The sequence below is a fragment of the Blennius ocellaris genome (genome assembly GCF_963422515.1).
Source record: "Blennius ocellaris genome assembly, chromosome: 11".
NCBI classification, from domain to species: domain Eukaryota; kingdom Metazoa; phylum Chordata; class Actinopteri; order Blenniiformes; family Blenniidae; genus Blennius; species Blennius ocellaris.
In genome coordinates, this window is record NC_137660.1 from 28726846 (window position 1) to 28744132 (window position 17287).

At 48.3% G+C, this 17287-nt stretch overlaps 2 protein-coding genes across 2 annotated transcripts in view; both read right to left on the reverse strand.

The window, feature by feature from the left end:
- Positions 1 to 1153: 1153 nt before the first annotated feature.
- LOC308136887 (uncharacterized protein) lies at positions 1154 to 5857 on the reverse strand (the record flags this gene model as incomplete). Its single annotated transcript, XM_080505421.1, has 3 exons — positions 5607 to 5857; positions 3744 to 4406; positions 1154 to 1741 (listed from the first exon to the last, which is right to left on the reverse strand). Exons 2-3 carry the CDS (start codon positions 4326 to 4328, stop codon positions 1154 to 1156), a joined length of 1173 nt encoding a protein of 390 aa, XP_080361547.1. The 5' UTR covers positions 4329 to 4406; positions 5607 to 5857.
- Positions 5858 to 7317: 1460 nt separating this feature from the next.
- The window catches only part of chka (choline kinase alpha), a 21616-nt gene continuing 11646 nt past the window's right edge, over positions 7318 to 17287 (reverse strand). The window contains exons 4-12 of the mRNA XM_080504527.1: positions 16544 to 16657; positions 15353 to 15486; positions 14491 to 14595; positions 13271 to 13329; positions 13104 to 13191; positions 10930 to 11038; positions 10635 to 10741; positions 9560 to 9641; positions 7318 to 8787 (exon numbers count right to left, since the gene is read on the reverse strand). Coding sequence (XP_080360653.1) covers positions 8728 to 8787; positions 9560 to 9641; positions 10635 to 10741; positions 10930 to 11038; positions 13104 to 13191; positions 13271 to 13329; positions 14491 to 14595; positions 15353 to 15486; positions 16544 to 16657 — 858 coding nt within the window. The 3' untranslated portion in view covers positions 7318 to 8727. The remainder of the gene's footprint in view (positions 8788 to 9559; positions 9642 to 10634; positions 10742 to 10929; positions 11039 to 13103; positions 13192 to 13270; positions 13330 to 14490; positions 14596 to 15352; positions 15487 to 16543; positions 16658 to 17287) is intronic.

Here is a 17287-nt window from a genome sequence, read left to right on the forward strand (position 1 = left end):
ACTCAACTCTTGCTGCATTTGAACAAATCCGAGCAAAAAGTCCTGGACGACGTCGTTCAAGTCGGATTCTGATGGAAGTTGTTTTAAAGCTCATAGAAGAAAAACGACAGCAGGAAGTCGTTCCGACTCGTCTGCTGAACGTCTGACGATCGGAAACGTTTCAGTCAAGAGCAGAAAAAAACCTGTAATTTTATTAATTGATTGATGATAAAAATTCAAACATCTATAGAAAGAAAAGTTGTTTTCAGTAAAATTGAAATAATAATTAAAAAAAAGATTTAAAAATGTTTTGAACTGACAAATAACTTTTTTTTAAAAAAAATTTTAAATGACATTTATTTTTCCCAGCTGTAAAGTCAGTTTCAGGTAAAAAGCTGATGTCACGTTATGAAATATTCGGACCAAGTTGGTGAACATGATTTTTTTTTTTTTTTTTTTTAATTTACAGTTAAAAAATTAAAAACCTTTAAAGTTTGAATTGCCAACGTTTCAGTTAGATGAACGGTTTTGTCCCGTTAGAACCAGTTTCCTCAGAATGGATCAGGACAGAACATGAATATTTTAATAACTAACTTTTTTTTTCTTCTGAACATATTTTGCCTTGAATCCGGAAACGTCTGGTTTCCACGGTAACGGCAGCTTTCTGTTCCGCCTGTGACGGCGGCGAGTCGCCGGGGACGTCGTAGGGTAGAGGCGGTGTTAGGCTGGGGTTAGGCCCCGCCCCCCCGGGGCCCGCCCCTCACCACAGCCAGCAGTCCAGGTGCAGGGGCTAGGCCCCGCCCCCAGCCCTAGCCCCAGCTAGCAGTCCAGGTGCTAGAGCTAGGCCCCGCCCCCAACCACAGCTAGCAGTCCAGGTGCTAGAGCTTGGCCCCGCCCCCAACCACAGCTAGCAGTCCAGGTGCAGAGGCTAGGCCCCGCCCCCGATCACAGCTAGTGGTCCAGGTGCAGGGGCTAGGCCCCGCCCCCGGCCCCTACCCCAGCTAGCAGTGAAGGTGCAGGGGCTAGGCACCGCCCCCGCTAGCAGTGAAGGTGCAGGGGCTAGGCCCCGCCCCCAACCACAGCAAGCCGTCCAGGTGCAGGGGCTAGGCCCCACCCCCCGGCCCCGCCCCCAACCCCAGCTAGCGGTCCAGGTGCTGGGGTTAGGCCCCGCCCCTCACCACAGCCAGCTGTCCAGGTGCTGGACGCAGTAGCAGGACTGTCCCAGGATGGCGCTGAGCTCCCCGTCCCCCCGGTCCCTCCAGGACGGCAGCAGCCGCTCGTTGTTGAGGGCCTGCAGCCGGGGCGTTCCGTCCCGCAGGACCTGGAACAGGCAGGGCCAGCGGCTCTGGATGCGCAGCCGCGTGCGGCGGTCCAGCGTGATGCCGCGGACGATCTTCTTGGCGCGCAGCTCGCGCAGCGCCGGCAGCCGCAGGCGCGAGAAGACCAGGCCGCGGCTGGGGGACACGTCCAGGAACTCCAGGGACGGGGACTCCAGGGTGTAGGACTCGCCCAGGCTCCGCAGCGGCACCAGGATGTGCAGCGTCAGCGACTTGAGGTTGGGCAGCGCCGCCGCCAGCGCCTGCAGCGTGGACGGCGCCACGCCGCGGAACACCCAGAAGTACTTGAGCTCCAGAACCCGCAGCTGCTGGAAGCCGGCGAGCAGCGACACCGAGCGCTCAGACCAGTCGAAGTGCAGACGCATGCGGGAGATCCGGGGACATCGCCGGGACAACTGGGACAGCAGGTCCTGGAAGCTGCTCACCTGGGGACAGAGGGACCCGTTAGAACCACTGAGGGAGAACCAGGGCCAGAGGGAGAACCACAACTAGAGGGAGAACCAGGACCAGAGGGAGAACTAGAGACCGAACCAGAACCAGAGGTAGAACAAGAGCCAGAGGTAGAACCAGAACCAGAAGAAGAACAAGAACCACAACCAGAGGTAGAACCAGAACCAGAGACAGAACCAGAGGTAGAACTAGAGACAGAACCAGAACCAGAGGTAGAACAAGAACAAGAACTACAACCAATGGTAGAACCACAACCAGAGGTAGAACCAGGACCAGAGGGAGAACCACAACTAGAGGGAGAACCAGGACCAGAGGGAGAACTAGAGACCGAACCAGAACCAGAGGTAGAACAAGAGCCAGAGGTAGAACCAGAAGAAGAACAAGAACCACAACCAGAGGTAGAACCAGAACCAGAGACAGAACCAGAGGTAGAACTAGAGACAGAACCAGAACCAGAGGTAGAACAAGAACAAGAACTACAACCAATGGTAGAACCACAACCAGAGGTAGAACCAGAACCAGAGGGAGAACAAGAGCCAGAGGTAGAACAAGAACCAGAAGAAGAACAAGAACCACAACCAATGGTAGCACCAGAGAAAGAACCAGAACCAGAGGTAGAACCAGAGACAGAAGCAGAACCAGAACCAGAGGTAGAACCAGAGACAGAACCAGAGGTAGGACTAGAACCAGAAGAAGAACAAGAACCAGAACCAGAGGTAGAACCGGAGAAAGAGAACGAACCAGAGGAAGAACCAGAACCAGAGGTAGAACTAGAACCAGAGGAAGAACCAGAAGTAGAACCAGACCCAGAGAAAGAATCAGAACCAGAGGTAAAACTACAACCAGAAGAAGAACAAGAACTACAACCAACGGTAGAACCAGAGAAAGAACCAGAGGTAGAACCAGAAGTAGAACTAGAATCAGAACAAGAACAAGAACTACAACCAACAGTAGAACCACAACCAGAGGAAGAACCAGAGGTAGAACCGGAGGAAGAACCAGAATCAGAACAAGAACAAGCACAAGCACAAGAACTACAACCAACGGTAGAACCACAACCAGAGGTAGAACCAGAGGTAGAACCACAACCAGAGGTAGAACCAGAGGAAGAACCAGAGGAAGAACCAGAGGAAGAACCAGAACCAGAGAAAGAACCAGAAGTAGAACCAGACCCAGAGAAAGAATCAGAACCAGAGGTAAAACTACAACCAGAAGAAGAACAAGAACTACAACCAACGGTAGAACCAGAGAAAGAACCAGAGGTAGAACCAGAAGTAGAACTAGAATCAGATCAAGAACAAGAACTACAACCAACAGTAGAACCACAACCAGAGGAAGAACCAGAGGTAGAACTGGAGGAAGAACCAGAATCAGAACAAGAACAAGCACAAGCACAAGAACTACAACCAAGGGTAGAACCACAACCAGAGGTAGAACCAGAGGTAGAACCACAACCAGAGGTAGAACCAGAGGTAGAACCAGAGGTTGAACCAGAGGTTGAACCAGAGGAAGAACCAGAGGAAGAACCTGAACCAGAGGGTAGAGCCAGAACTAGAGAAAGAACCAGAAGTAGAACCAGAACCAGAACAAGAACTACAACCAACGGTAGAACCTCAACCAGAGGTAGAACCAGAGGTAGGACCAGAGGTAGAACCAGAGGAAGAACCTGAACCAGAGGGTAGAGCCAGAACTAGAGAAAGAACCAGCGGAAGAACCAGAGGAAGAACCAGAGGAAGAACTAGAGGAAGAACCAGAGGAAGAACCAGAGGAAGAACCAGAGGAAGAACCAGAGGAAGAACCAGAGGAAGAACCTGAACCAGAGGGTAGAGCCAGAACTAGAGAAAGAACCAGCGGAAGAACCAGAGGAAGAACCTGAACCAAAGGGTAGAGCCAGAACTAGAGAAAGAACCAGAGGTAGAACCAGAACCAGAACAAGAACTACAACCAACAGAACCACAACCAGAACCCGGCTCTGACCTGGTCCACCTTGGTGACGCTGTCCTGGTGCGAGCCGGACCCCGGGGCCACCCGGAGGTCCAGGGGCTCGAGCAGCGTGAAGGTCCAGTTGAGGTCGAGGTGGGCGAGGTCGCGGCAGTGGACGCCGTCCAGCAGGCGGCGCAGCAGCGCCCCCCAGCCGTGGCGCCGGTCGCCCAGGTCGAAGCTGGCCTTGAGGGACAGCAGGCCGGCGCGGCGGGACACCAGGTGGTGGGTGTAGTGGTGCACCCAGGCCCGCCAGCGCTCGAACTCGCGGTTGGACACCAGCGCCCCCTCCTGGCCGAGCCGGAAGGCGCCGCGCCGCGAGTAGTCGGCGGCGCGCCACAGCCGCGGGCAGCGCAGCAGGCGGCTCCAGCCGGCGCTCACCAGGGCGCAGCGGCACTTGTCCGCCTCGCCCAGGAAGGACAGGACGTGCAGCCGGCACTCCACCGGCAGCAGGTCGAAGGGGAACACGTCGTCCTCGTCCTCCTCCGCTGCCGTCCTCCGCCGCCGCCGCCCGCCCGCCGGCGCCCGCTTCCGCTGCGGCGCGGTGGCGGCGGCGCACTGGGGGAGGACGTCGGTGGTCATCGGGGACGACGTCACGCTCTCCACCGGCTGCTCTTGTGGTCGGGCTTGTCCGCCATGAATCCCTCCGCCGTGCCGAGGCTGCGGAGACAGACGGAACGTCACGGAACGTCATGGAACAATCTCTCTGCAGGGGGGGGTTTACTGCTCGCTGTGTCTGTCCTCACCTGTCCTAGTGGACCCGTCCTTACCTGTTCTTATCCATCCAGGTGGACCTGTCCCCACCTGTCCCCAACTGTTCTTATCGGTCCAGGTGAACCTGTCCTCACCTGTCCTTCCTTGTCCCCCCTGTCCTCAACTGTTCTTACCCGTCCAGGTGGACCTGTCCTCACTTGTCCCCCTGTCCTCAACTGTTCTCACCTGTCCAGGTGGACCTGTCCTCACCTGTCCTTCCTTGTCCCCCCTCTCCTCAACTGTTCTTACCCGTCCAGGTGGACCTGTCCTCACCTGTCCAGGTGGACCTGTCCCCAACTGTTCGTACCGGTCCAGGTGAACCTGTCCTCACCTGTCCTTCCTTGTCCCCCCTGTCCTCAACTGTTCTTACCCGTCCAGGTGGACCTGTCCTCACCTGTCCCCCCTGTCCTCAACTGTTCTTACCCGTCCAGGTGAACCTCACCCGTCCTCACCTGTCCAGGTGGACCTGTCCTCACCTGTTCAGGTGAACCTGTCCTCACCCGTCCCCACCTGTTCTTACCTGTCCAGGTGAACCTGTCCTTCCTTGTCCCCACCTGTCCCCTACTGTTCTTACCCGTCCAGGTGAACCTCACCCGTCCTCACCTGTCCAGGTGAACCTGTCCTTCCTTGTCCTCACCCGTCCCCAACTGTTCTTACCCGTCCAGATGTTGTAACTTCAACTTAATACAATTCTTGGTGTAAAATACTCAAAGAAACCTTCTGCAGGAAAATAAAAAATCTACACATCAGTTTCTCCTCTGCGCCACAAATCAATACAACTGAAGTGAGATTATAATCTGGATATAAACAATCCAGAAATATGATGGATTCTCTTCTCCAATAGTTTTCAACCCGTTTGCCTCCACAACGTCCACAAGACTCCTTTTCTGGTCTTTAACATCAAATCAAAGTGGGATTAAGGTGAAATAATCCGGGATTGAGATAAAAATTTAAATATTCCAGGACAAAGAGGAGCAATGTTGTGACGTTCAGGTATTTAAAAGACACGTTGTTGAAGAAAACGAGGCTTAAAACTTCCGCCGATCTTATTATTTTGATCGTTTAGTTCTGAGCGCAGTTAAAAGAGAGAAAAACAAAAGTTTTTACCTTCAGATGAGGCGGATTATGTCCGTTTGTGGAGCTAAAGTGCTGCGATGCTAACTGTGACCGGGGCGACTATATCTGAGCTTAAATCCGCTCCCAGCGCCTCTTCAGCGGCTTCGCGGGATTTAACATCCCGCTTCTTCTCCTTCGGAACCGAACGCGTTTGAGTGGCGAAAAGAAAAGCGCAAATAAAGGAAAAATAGTAAAGACGGATTAGCCTGTTAGCTTAGCCTCGTCCACTTCCGGACAGCTGAGTTTTGTTGTTGTTGACGTGTGCGATGACGTCACCGGCGTGCAGCGTCATGCCCCGCGATTTCTGCCGCGGCGTCGCACAGCCGAGCGGTGCTTAATCACGTTTTTAGAAAATATTGTTGTTTTTTTTTACCATCTTAATGATAATAATCCACGAAAAATTGTCGATTATTCGAAAAAATGACTTTAAAAAAATTAAAGTTACTATATTGTATTTTATTTAAACTGATTTTTTTACTGGGCGAGAAAACGAGCGACCCCCCAGCCCGTACGAACGATAATGAAACGTTTTATTTAATTTAAAAATAGATTAAATTAGCGAATTAAATTGAAATTACAACATAAGAATTATAAGATGAAGCAAATCACGTTCAATTATTTTAAGAATTTTTCCTTTCTTTCCATTGATGTCAATTATTTTCATTGTTATGACTATAAATCGAGGGTTAATTTAACATTTTTGACCAATTAGAATCAGTTTTAAACTTGGCACACGCAGTATTAACTGTTAATATCAAATGTTAAGAATATGGTGAATAATAATTGTGGGACGAGTTTGCGCCAGCAGATGTCACCGAGGACACAGAAAACCCTTCTGATCCTCTGGTGTTTCTCTACTTTCATCAGATTTCATGTGATTTTTCTCATTTTTCACGTGAATGGTGCAAAAGTTAACAACCAGTTTTAGTTAATATAAATCAAATGGATCTATCGTGATATCACAGTGCAGAAATGAGTATCGTGGGATATTCGAGAAGAGAAAGGGAGAAAAGAACGAAGAGAAAAAGGAAAATATTCAAAAATAAATGGGAAGTAATAACTTCACCGCTTTATCATCGAATTGCTTGATTTAAAGTGAATTACAAGTAAACAGGAAGTCCTTCCTCCCCACGGCAATAAGACTTTTTAACTCTTCGACCTCCGTCAGAGCCTCCATCACCACCTGGACTAAACTACATTGATACTTATATTATATCATATATTTCATATGGCATATTGCATGTACATATACATATATTTATACATTTGGTACATTATACATTGGTATTATTATTACTGATATATATATATTGTTATATTATTGCTACCATTATTAGTAGTACTATACACGAGTATTATACACTATTACACATTGTTATTATGTGTATTATTGTTATTATCATTATATAATGTCTACTTCTAATGGCTCTGCCACTGCACCTTACTATTTATTTATCTTGCTTTGATCTCGTCTTATTTCTAAGTGCCCATGTTCCGTTCTGTGTTTTACTTTACGTCTTATACCCAGATATTTTTATTTTTACTTTATTTCTATTCTATTGTATTTTATAACATTCGCATGTACCAGATTGCTGCAACAAGACAATTTCCCTTCGGGGATGAATAAAGTCATTATCTATCTATCTAAACATCCCGTTTTTAATCCAACAAACAGCAGAAAAAACACTTTTTTTTTTCCTTTTTAATCACGTTTATTTGTGCAAAGCAGTAAATTTACAGCCCAAGTGGTTCCTGTGAGCCTCCTTTAAAAAAAAAAAAAAAAAAAAATAATAATAATAATGCCGTTGGGATTATATCTGCATAGATAGCAAAAGAGTAAACAACGTGGATTACATTACAGGAGCGAGTAACTAAATACGTTCACAGTAACATTCGGACGAAAGACGTCACACCTCAGAGCTTCGGTCACATTAAATCAGCCGTTCAGTTGAAGATCCAGTCGGTGAGGAAATATGGAATGTATTGAACAAGCAAGTATTTAAAATGAGATGTACAGTGGAAAAAGAAAAAGAAAAAAAACAAAAAAATTAAAGCTTTTTAATTAGAAAAATACAAATTCAGGATTAGGAAGAAACAAAAAAAATCACTCTGATGTAAAAAAAAAAAAAAAAAAATTTGAATTTGCTGCACGTTATTAAAAAAAAAAAAACCCAACAAACTAAATGCGTTTCAGCTAAAAGTCACAGTTCTGCTGCCGGTTCTCCTTCGGGCCCTTGGCTGGTTTCCAACAGGAGGGATTAGAACGGATTAAATCTGCCGGCTTGAGCAGGAGGCAGGAGGAAGTGCATTAATGTGAAGCTCAGGAAGGTCCTGGGGATTTTATTACAGGTGGAGTTTAACCAGCAACCTGCAGCGACTGAACGAGTAAACCAGCAGTTAAATAATAATATTAATATGAATAATAATAGTGGTAAAGATGAGCTAAACCGACTCCCGTCAATAAAGAAACTACATGAGAAGATCAGAGGCGGAAGATTTAAAGTTGAAGATAAATGTTGATTAGGAGGAATATTCAGAAAAAAAAAAAAACTGAATATTTGGACTTTCTATCAACTTGTTTTTTTTCCAGAATAACCGAAGTCAACTTTACTTTTTTTTTTTTTTTTTTTTTTTTTAACTTCTTTCCCTCCCCCTCGACGCCGCGGAGAATCCGTCTGGCAAACTTCCAAGCGAGAAGAAAAGCTCTGGGACTCCGCCCCCCTTTCTCTCCTCCTCCTCCCCCCCACCCAACCCCCAGCTAATGCTAATGCTAATGCTACGGGGGCGTAACCATGGCGACCGATGATCTCCTTGGAGGAAGATTTGGGGACCGGCCGTTCCTCGGGGCCCCGGCTCGGAGCGACGCGGTGGAAACTGGTGGCGAGCGCCCACCGGGGGGGGGGGGGGGGGGGGGGGGGTGGGGGTGGGGGCAGCGGGGGAGGGGCGGTGGTGGTGGTGGTGGTGGGGGGGGGGGGAGCGAGCGTAGATCTTGTTTTCAGCCTTGTTGGGGAGAATCCATCCCCCCCGCCTCCCCCCTCGACCTCCCGACACTTTCTTTCTTTCTTTCTTCTTTTCAAAAAACAAAACGGTTGTTCCAGGCGGAAGCGTCTCGTTAGACGGCCCACAACTTCTTCTGCTGGAAATAAGCGTCGAAGCGAGCCTGGGCGTACTCCTGCAGCGCCACACGGGGGGAGCAAGGCGTTACTAAGTGGCTTCACACCGACACACAACAAGGCTGCGCCACACGCAAAAACCTCACACCAGAGAGAAATAATAATAATGATAATAGAAATAAAAATAATAAAAAGAAGCAACAAATCATCCAGAACCCTTTTTTTTGTTTGTAAAAAAAAAACAAACAAACAACAACAACAACTCTACATCTATAAAAGTCTCGTCACATCTTTACACTGTAAAATTACTCTGATGAGAGAATCTGTGTCTGAAGGCTGTGGAGGAAGGAGGAAGAGGAGGAGGAGGAGGAGGAAGAGCAGGAGGAGGAGGAAGAGGAAGAAGAGAAAGAGGAAGAGGACGAAGAGGAAGAGGTGGAGGAAGAGGAGGAGGAGGAAGAGGAAGAAGAGGAGGAAGAGGAAGAGGAGGAGGAAGAAGAGGAAGAGGAGGACGAGGAGGACGAGGAAGAGGAGGAGGACGAGGAAGAGGAGGAAGAGGAGAAGGAGGAAGAACAGGAAGAGGAGGAAGAGGAAGAGGAAGATGAAGATGAAGAGGAAGATGAAGAGGAGGAAGAGGAGGAGGAAGAGGAGGAGGAGGAAGAGGAGGAAGACGAGGAAGAGGAGGAGGAGGAAGAACAGGAAGAGGAGGAAGAGGAGGAGGAGGAAGAGTAAGAGGAAGAGGAGGACGAGGAAGAGGAGGAAGAGGAGGAGGAGGAGGAAGAGGAGAAAGAGGAAGAGGAAGAGGAGGAAGAGGAGAAAGAGGAAGAGACTCACCAAGTAGCCAAACTTGATGGTGGACAGTCGAGCCTGGATCAGAGACCAAAGTCCCCAGAAGAAGTGAGACGCCAGAGAAAACCTGCAGTGAACATCAGGAACACGTCAAACACTGCTGCTGCTTTCTGTCCTCTCTCTCTCTGTCCTCTCTCTCCCTCTTTCTGTCCTTTCCATCTTTCTGTCCTCACTATCTTTTTGTCCTCTCTCCTCTCCCACTTTCTGTCCTCACTATCTTTCTGTCCTCACTATCTTTCTGTCCTTTCCATCTTTCTGTCCTCACTATCTTTCTGTCCTTTCCATCTTTCTGTCCTTTCCATCTTTCTGTCCTTTCCATCTTTCTGTCCTCACTATCTTTCTATCCTCTCTCCTCTTCTGCTTTCTGTCCTCTCTCCTCTTTCGCTTTCTGTCCTCTCCTCTCCCCCTCTTTCTGTCCTCTCACCTGCTGCTTTCTGTCCTCTCTCTCCCTCTTTCTGTCCTCTCTCTCTCTCTCTCTGTCCTCTCCCACATTTTGTCCTCTCTCCTCTCCCGCTTTCTGTCCTCACTATCTTTCTGTCCTCTCTCCTCTCCCACTTTCTGTCCTCACTATCTTTCTGTCCTCTCTCTCCCACTTTCTGTCCTCACTATCTTTCTGTCCTCACTATCTTTCTGTCCTCTCTCCCACTTTCTGTCCCCACTATCTTTATGTCCTCTCTCTTCTCCCACTTTCTGTCCCCACTATCTTTATGTCCTCTCTCTTCTCCCACTTTCTGTCCTCACTATCTTTCTGTCCTCTCTCCTCTTTCGCTTTCTGTCCTCTCCTCTCTCTCTCTCTCTCCTCTCTCTGTCCTCTCATCTCCTCCCTCTATCTGTCCTCTCTCCTCTCCATCTTTCTGTCCTCTCCCTCATTCTGTCATCTCTCTCCATCTTGCTGTCCTCTCCCTCTATCTGTCCTCTCTCCTCCCCCTCTTTCTGTCATCTCTCTCCATCTTGCTGTCCTCTCCCTCTATCTGTCCTCTCTCCTCCTCCCTCTTTCTGTCCTCTCCATCTTACCGTCCTCTCCCTCTTTCTGTCCTCTCCCCATGCGGTGGACACTCACCTGTTGACCTCCACGTACACGTCCTCCTTCACCTTGTCCTGGTCTTCCTCACTCAGGTTACGGAATCCAGGGTCGGACTCTCGCAGGTAGCTGTCCAGGAAGTGGAGCTGAGGGACACGGCAGGGGTCAGAGGTCACACACACACACACACACACACACACACACACACACACACACACACACACACACACACACACACACACACACACACACACACACACACACACACACACACACACACACACACACACACACACACACACACACACACACACACACACACACACACACACACCTGCTGGGACTTTGAAGGGTAGTTGTGGGCGTCGACCTTGAAGAAAGGAAACTCGTCACAGTTGTAGTCGTAGATCCACTCACAGAAGTGATTCCCGATGTCGAATCCCCTGGAAGAGATCGGACGTTTAAACGTTTAACGTTGAAAAAAACGTCGCGTTTCAAAGAGCGAAACGAGAATCAAACTCCGGTAAACAGGAGTTTGACGAGACGGCGAAGGAGGACGTTGACGTCAAACGCCCTGAAACACGGTTAGAGGACAAGTCGTGGTTTCACTTCAGGAGAGCTTCACCTTTACGTCGGGAAAAAAAACACATTTCCGTTTCCATGGAAACAGCGAAAACGATGCAGTTAGCCTGCTGGCCCACTGGTTGGTCTGGACGGGGCAGCATTAATACTTAAAATAGCATTAATACTTAAAATAATATTAACAGTTAAAATAGTAATAATAGTTAAAATAATATTAATAGTTAAAACAATATTAATAGTTAAAATAGGAATAATAGTTACAATAGTATTAATAGTTACAATAGTATTAATAGTTACAATAGTATTAATAGTTACAATAGTATTAATAGTTAAAATAATATTAATAGTTACAATAGTATTAATAGTTAAAATAATATTAATAGTTACAATAGTAATAATAGTTACAATAGTATTAATAGTTACAATAGTATTAATACTTAAAATAGTATTAATAGTTACAATAGTAATAATAGTTACAATAGTATTAATAGTTACAATAGTATTAATACTTAAAATAGTATTAATAGTTACAATAGTATTAATAGTTACAATAGTATTAATAGTTACAATAGTATTAATAGTTACAATAGTATTAATAGTTAAAATAATATTAATAGTTACAATAGTATTAATAGTTAAAATAATATTAATAGTTACAATAGTAATAATAGTTACAATAGTATTAATAGTTACAATAGTATTAATACTTAAAATAGTATTAATAGTTACAATAGTAATAATAGTTACAATAGTATTAATAGTTACAATAGTATTAATACTTAAAATAGTATTAATAGTTACAATAGTATTAATAGTTACAATAGTATTAATAGTTACAATAGTATTAATAGTTACAATAGTATTAATACTTAAAATAGTATTAATAGTTACAATAGTAATAATAGTTACAATAGTAATAATAGTTACAATAGTATTAATAGTTAAAATATATTTAAAAAGGAAAAGAGACTAAATCTCCACAAACCAAGATAATAAAGATCAAACTGCCAATTAAAACAAAGTTAAAATAAAATGTCTGTAAACGCCGTTACATAACCGCTGCAGTGGAGCTTTTTAACCAGACGGGGGCGCAGTGAGGAAATATTCATGACGTGTAGAGACACGCCACAACCTCCACCCCTCCCCCGACTCCTCCACCACCTCCATACAGCCTGCTTCAGCCTCCTTTTCAGACTCCAGATTATAGAGCACCTTCCTCCTCTAACGCCAGATTATAGAGCATCTTCCTCCTCTAACGTCAGATTATAGAGCATCTTCCTCCTCTAACGTCAGATTATAGAGCATCTTCCTCCTCTAACGCCAGATTATAGAGCATATCCCTCCTCCAACGTCAGATTATAGAGCACCTCCCTCCTCTAACGCCAGATTATAGAGCATCTTCCGCCTCTAACGCCAGATTATAGAGCATCTTCCTCCTCTAACGCCAGATTATAGAGCATCTTCCTCCTCTAACGCCAGATTATAGCGCATATCCCTCCTCCATCGTCAGATTATAGAGCACCTCCCTCCTCTAACACCAGATTATAGAGCATCTTCCTCCTCTAACGCCATATTATAGAGCATCTTCCTCCTCTAACACCAGATTATAGAGCATCTTCCTCCTCTAACGCCAGATTATAGAGCATCTTCCTCCTCTAACACCAGATTATAGAGCGTCTTCCTCCTCTAACATATTATAGAGCATCTTCCTCCTCTAACGTCAGATTATAGAGCATATTCCTCCTCTAACGCCAGATTATAGAGCATCGTCCTCCTCTAACACCAGATTATAGAGCATCTTCCTCCTCTAACACCAGATTATAGAGCATCTTCCTCCTCTAACGACAGATTATAGAGCATCTTCCTCCCACTCACTTGCCACAGCAGTTGAAGTACTGGTGTAACAGTAATCTGATTACAGGGTACCTGTAGTTGTAGCTGCTGTACTCGAAGTCGATCAGCATGAGCTTCTGCTTGTCGCAGCTCCGGCGGCGCTGCAGCAGCAGGATGTTGCCTGCAGGGGGCGACGGCGAGCAGAATGAGGACCAGAGGGACAGAAAACATGAAGCTGAGCTGAAGTCGGCGACTTTTACCTTCCTGACAGTCGTTGTGGCAGAAAACCACCGGAGAGTGAGTGGCGTCCAGCAGAGACCTGGACGGGGGACAAGTCGGGGACAGAGGACAAACCAGTGAGACGTGTTGTGGGAGAGAGTGAGACGTGTTGTGGGAGAGCGTGAGACGTGTTGTGGGAGAGAGAGAGACATGTGGTCGGAGAGAGAGAGAGACGTGTGAGAGTGAGATGTGTGGTGGGAGAGTGAGACATGTGAGAGTGAGATGTGTGAGAGTGAGATGTGTGAGAGTGAGATGTGTGAGAGTGAGAGTGAGACATGTGAGAGTGAGACGTGTTGGTGGGAGAGAGTGAGACGTGTTGGTGGGAGAGAGTGAGACGTGTTGGTGGGAGAGAGTGAGACGTGTTATGGGAGAGAGTGAGACGTGTTGGTGGGAGAGAGTGAGACGTGTGAGAGTGAGACGTGTGAGAAAGAGTGAGATGTGTTGGCAGGAGAGTGAGACGTGTGAGAGTGAGACGTGAGAGAGTGAGACATGCGGTGAGCGAGAGTGAGATGTGTGAGAGTGAGATGTGAGAGTGAGACGTGAGAGAGTGATACGTGTGACGAGAGAGTGAGACGTGTGAGAGTGAGACATGCGAGAGTGAGACATGTGGTGAGAGAGTGAGACGTGAGAGAGTGAGAAATGTGGTGAGAGAGGTGAGACGTGTGAGAGAGTGAGACGTGAGAGTGAGACGTGAGAGAGTGAGACGTGTAGTGAGAGTGAGACGTGTAGTGAGAGTGACGCGTGTGAGAGTGAGACGTGAGAAAGTGAGACATGTGGTGAGAGAGAGTGAGACGTGTGAGAGTGAGACATGTGGTGAGAGAGACATGTGGTGAGAGAGTGACACGGGTGAGAGTGAGATGTGAGACGGGTGAGAGTGAGACGTGTGGTGAGAGCGAGTGAGACGTGTGAGAGTGAGACGTGTGGTGAGAGAGAGTGAGACGTGTGAGAGTGAGACGTGAGAGAACTAGACGTGCTCCAGCAGAGAACACGGAGGGAAACACCTCAAACTCTGAGTTTCTTCATTGGTGGAAAATCACCAGCAGGACCTGAACTGCTGACTCTGCATATCCTGTTACATAAGACTTGTTTGGAGGTTGTCCAAGTATGTGTCACATGTGCCTTCATTGTACTCTGCAGCTGCATATGTGCGTGCGTATATGTGGGTGTGTGTGTGCGTGTGTGTGCGTGTGTGTGTTCGTACTTGAGCATGTCCATCTCCTGAGGGAGGTTGTGACTCAGGAGGCGGTTGAAGCGACGAAGGTGAGACTCTCTGGTGAAGTTCAGCTTCATGACCTGGCTCAGATACCTGGGGGGCCATGTGGGGGGGGAAGGGGGAAGGGGGGGGGGGGAGGGGGGTAGGACAAGGGAGGGGGAGGGGAGACAGTTACCCCACCTTTTTCCTTTTCTTTCCAAAACATCTTATATAATCCCCAAACCAAAATACCTTTTAATCAGACCTGACAGGAGGACTCTTTAATCCAGTACAAGTACTTCAGTAAGAGTATCCAGTACTCTTTAAACAGGTACACATACTTTAGAATAAGCATAAAGTCCTCTTCCAAACAAGTAGAGGTACTTTAGTCAAAGTTCTGATTCAAGGATTTAAGTTAAAAAGTTTAAGGAATTCTTAAGTAGACCGTTAAACTGGTGTGTGTGTGTGTGTGTGTGTGTGTGTGTGTGTGTGTGTGTGTGTGTGTGTGTGTGAGAGACAACACACATTGTGTAACACAGACCTCGTAACCGACTGACAAAAAAGCAGCTTTTCAAACAAAGTCCTGATAAACTCAAGGACTGGAGATAAGAGTTATGTGGCGACATGGAGGCCAGAGTGACTCCGCTCCGGCCAGAGCGACTCCGGCCAGAGCGACTCCGCTCCGGCCAGAGCGACTCCGCTCCGGCCAGAGCGACTCCGCTCCGGCCAGAGCGACTCCGCTCCGGACAGAGCGACTCCGCTCCGGACAGAGCGACTCCGCTCCGGCCAGAGCGACTCCGCTCCGGCCAGAGCGACTCCGCTCCGGCCATAGTGACTCCGCTCCGGCCAGAGCGCCACCCGGAGGACTCACTTGTCCATGGTTCCAAACAGCCACTTGGGCTCCTTGTTGAAGGGCATCCTCATCCCGTGGAAGCGAGCCATCTTCTCCGCCACCTCGGCAGAGATGCTGGAGTCGCTGAGCTCACAGGTGTCCAGTTTACGGCTCTGTGGACACCAACGAAGAAGAGTTGACACCAACGAAGAAGAGTTGACACCAACGAACAAGAGTTGACACAAATAAAGAACAGTCGACACAAACGAAGAACAGTCGACACAAACGAAGAAGAGTCGACGCCAACGAAGAAGAGTCGACGCCAACGAAGAAGGGTCGACGCCAACGAAGAAGGGTCGACGCCAACGAAGAAGAGTTGACACAAACGAAGAAGAGTCGACGCCAACGAAGAGTCGACGCCAACGAAGTGTCGACACCAACAAAGAACAGTTGACACCAACGAAGAAGTGTTGACGCCAACGAAGAAGAGTCGACGCCAACGAAGTGTCGACGCCAACGAAGTGTCGACACCAACAAAGAACAGTTGACACCAACGAAGAAGAGTTGACACAAATAAAGAACAGTCGACACAAACGAAGAAGAGTCGACGCCAACGAAGAAGAGTCGACGCCAACGAAGAAGAGTCGACGCCAACAAAGAACAGTTGACGCCAACAAAGAACAGTTGACACCAACGAAGAAGTGTTGACGCCAACGAAGAAGAGTCGACCCCAACGAAGAAGGGTCGACACCAACGAAGAAGAGTAGACACCAACGAAGAAGAGTCGACACCAACGAAGAAGAGTCGACACAAACGAAGAAGAGTCGACGCCAACGAAGAAGAGTCGACGCCAACGAAGAAGAGTCGACGCCAACGAAGTGTCGACACCAACAAAGAACAGTTGACACCAACGAAGAAGTGTTGACACCAACGAAGAAGAGTTGACACCAACGAAGAAGAGTTGACACAAATAAAGAACAGTCAACACAAACGAAGAAGAATCGACACCAACGAAGAAGAGTCGACACCAACGAAGAAGAGTCGACACCAACGAAGAAGAGTCGACACCAACGAAGAAGAGTCGACACCAACGAAGAAGAGTCGACGCCAACGAAGAAGAGTTGACACCAACGAAGAAGAGTCCAGGCCATGGCTCAGTTCAACGTGGACGTGAAGGACTGACGTCGTCCTCTAGAAGACGCCGGCGGCGGCGGCGGCGTGGGGACTCACCGGGACGTACTGCTCCAGGCGGCCCTGAGGGAAGATGCCGTAGAGCTTGGGTCCCAGCTCCCTCTCGGCCAGGATGGCGAACATGACGCTCTCCAGCACCATGGCTTCAGCTCCCTGCAGACACAGAGCGGCGGCACGTTAGAGCAGCCGGCGGCCCGCTAACGACCCGCGAGCTAGCGGCGGTGCAGCGGGACGAACAGACACGACGAGGGTCATCTCGTCGGGGGGGGGTTCTGAAAACAGCGACAACACGTTCACACACTGCACGTTGGGTAAAAAACGCCGCCGCCAGCTGGACGGGTCGTCAGGTGACCTCGGGACAAAGGCGGTGGCGGCGGCGGCGGCAGCTGCGGTTTAGCTAGCGGGGCGTTTGGCCTCCAGCCTGGAGGAGAAACGTGTTTTCAAAGGTGGTCCAGCAGGAGCCCGGCCTCGGGTTCCGCCGCGACCGCGTGTCTCAAAACAAACCCCCGCCGAGGAGCCGACCTCTCACCTCGCCAACCGCCGGCGTCACGCTGGGCTCTGATTGGATTACAGTCCAGGCAAGGAGGCGAGAGTTCACGAATCAGGCGACTCTGGCTGGAACCAGGGATTATCCCGTTGGAACCCTCCGGAAATAAAAAAAACGTCTCGGACATTAGAAGCGTAGAATTAAGAGCTTTCACGGCTCCGCCTCCTGACCTCTAGCCCCGCCTTCCCCCTCGTGATGTCACTCAACAAGCTGCTGATGCTTTGATAATTCTGGAT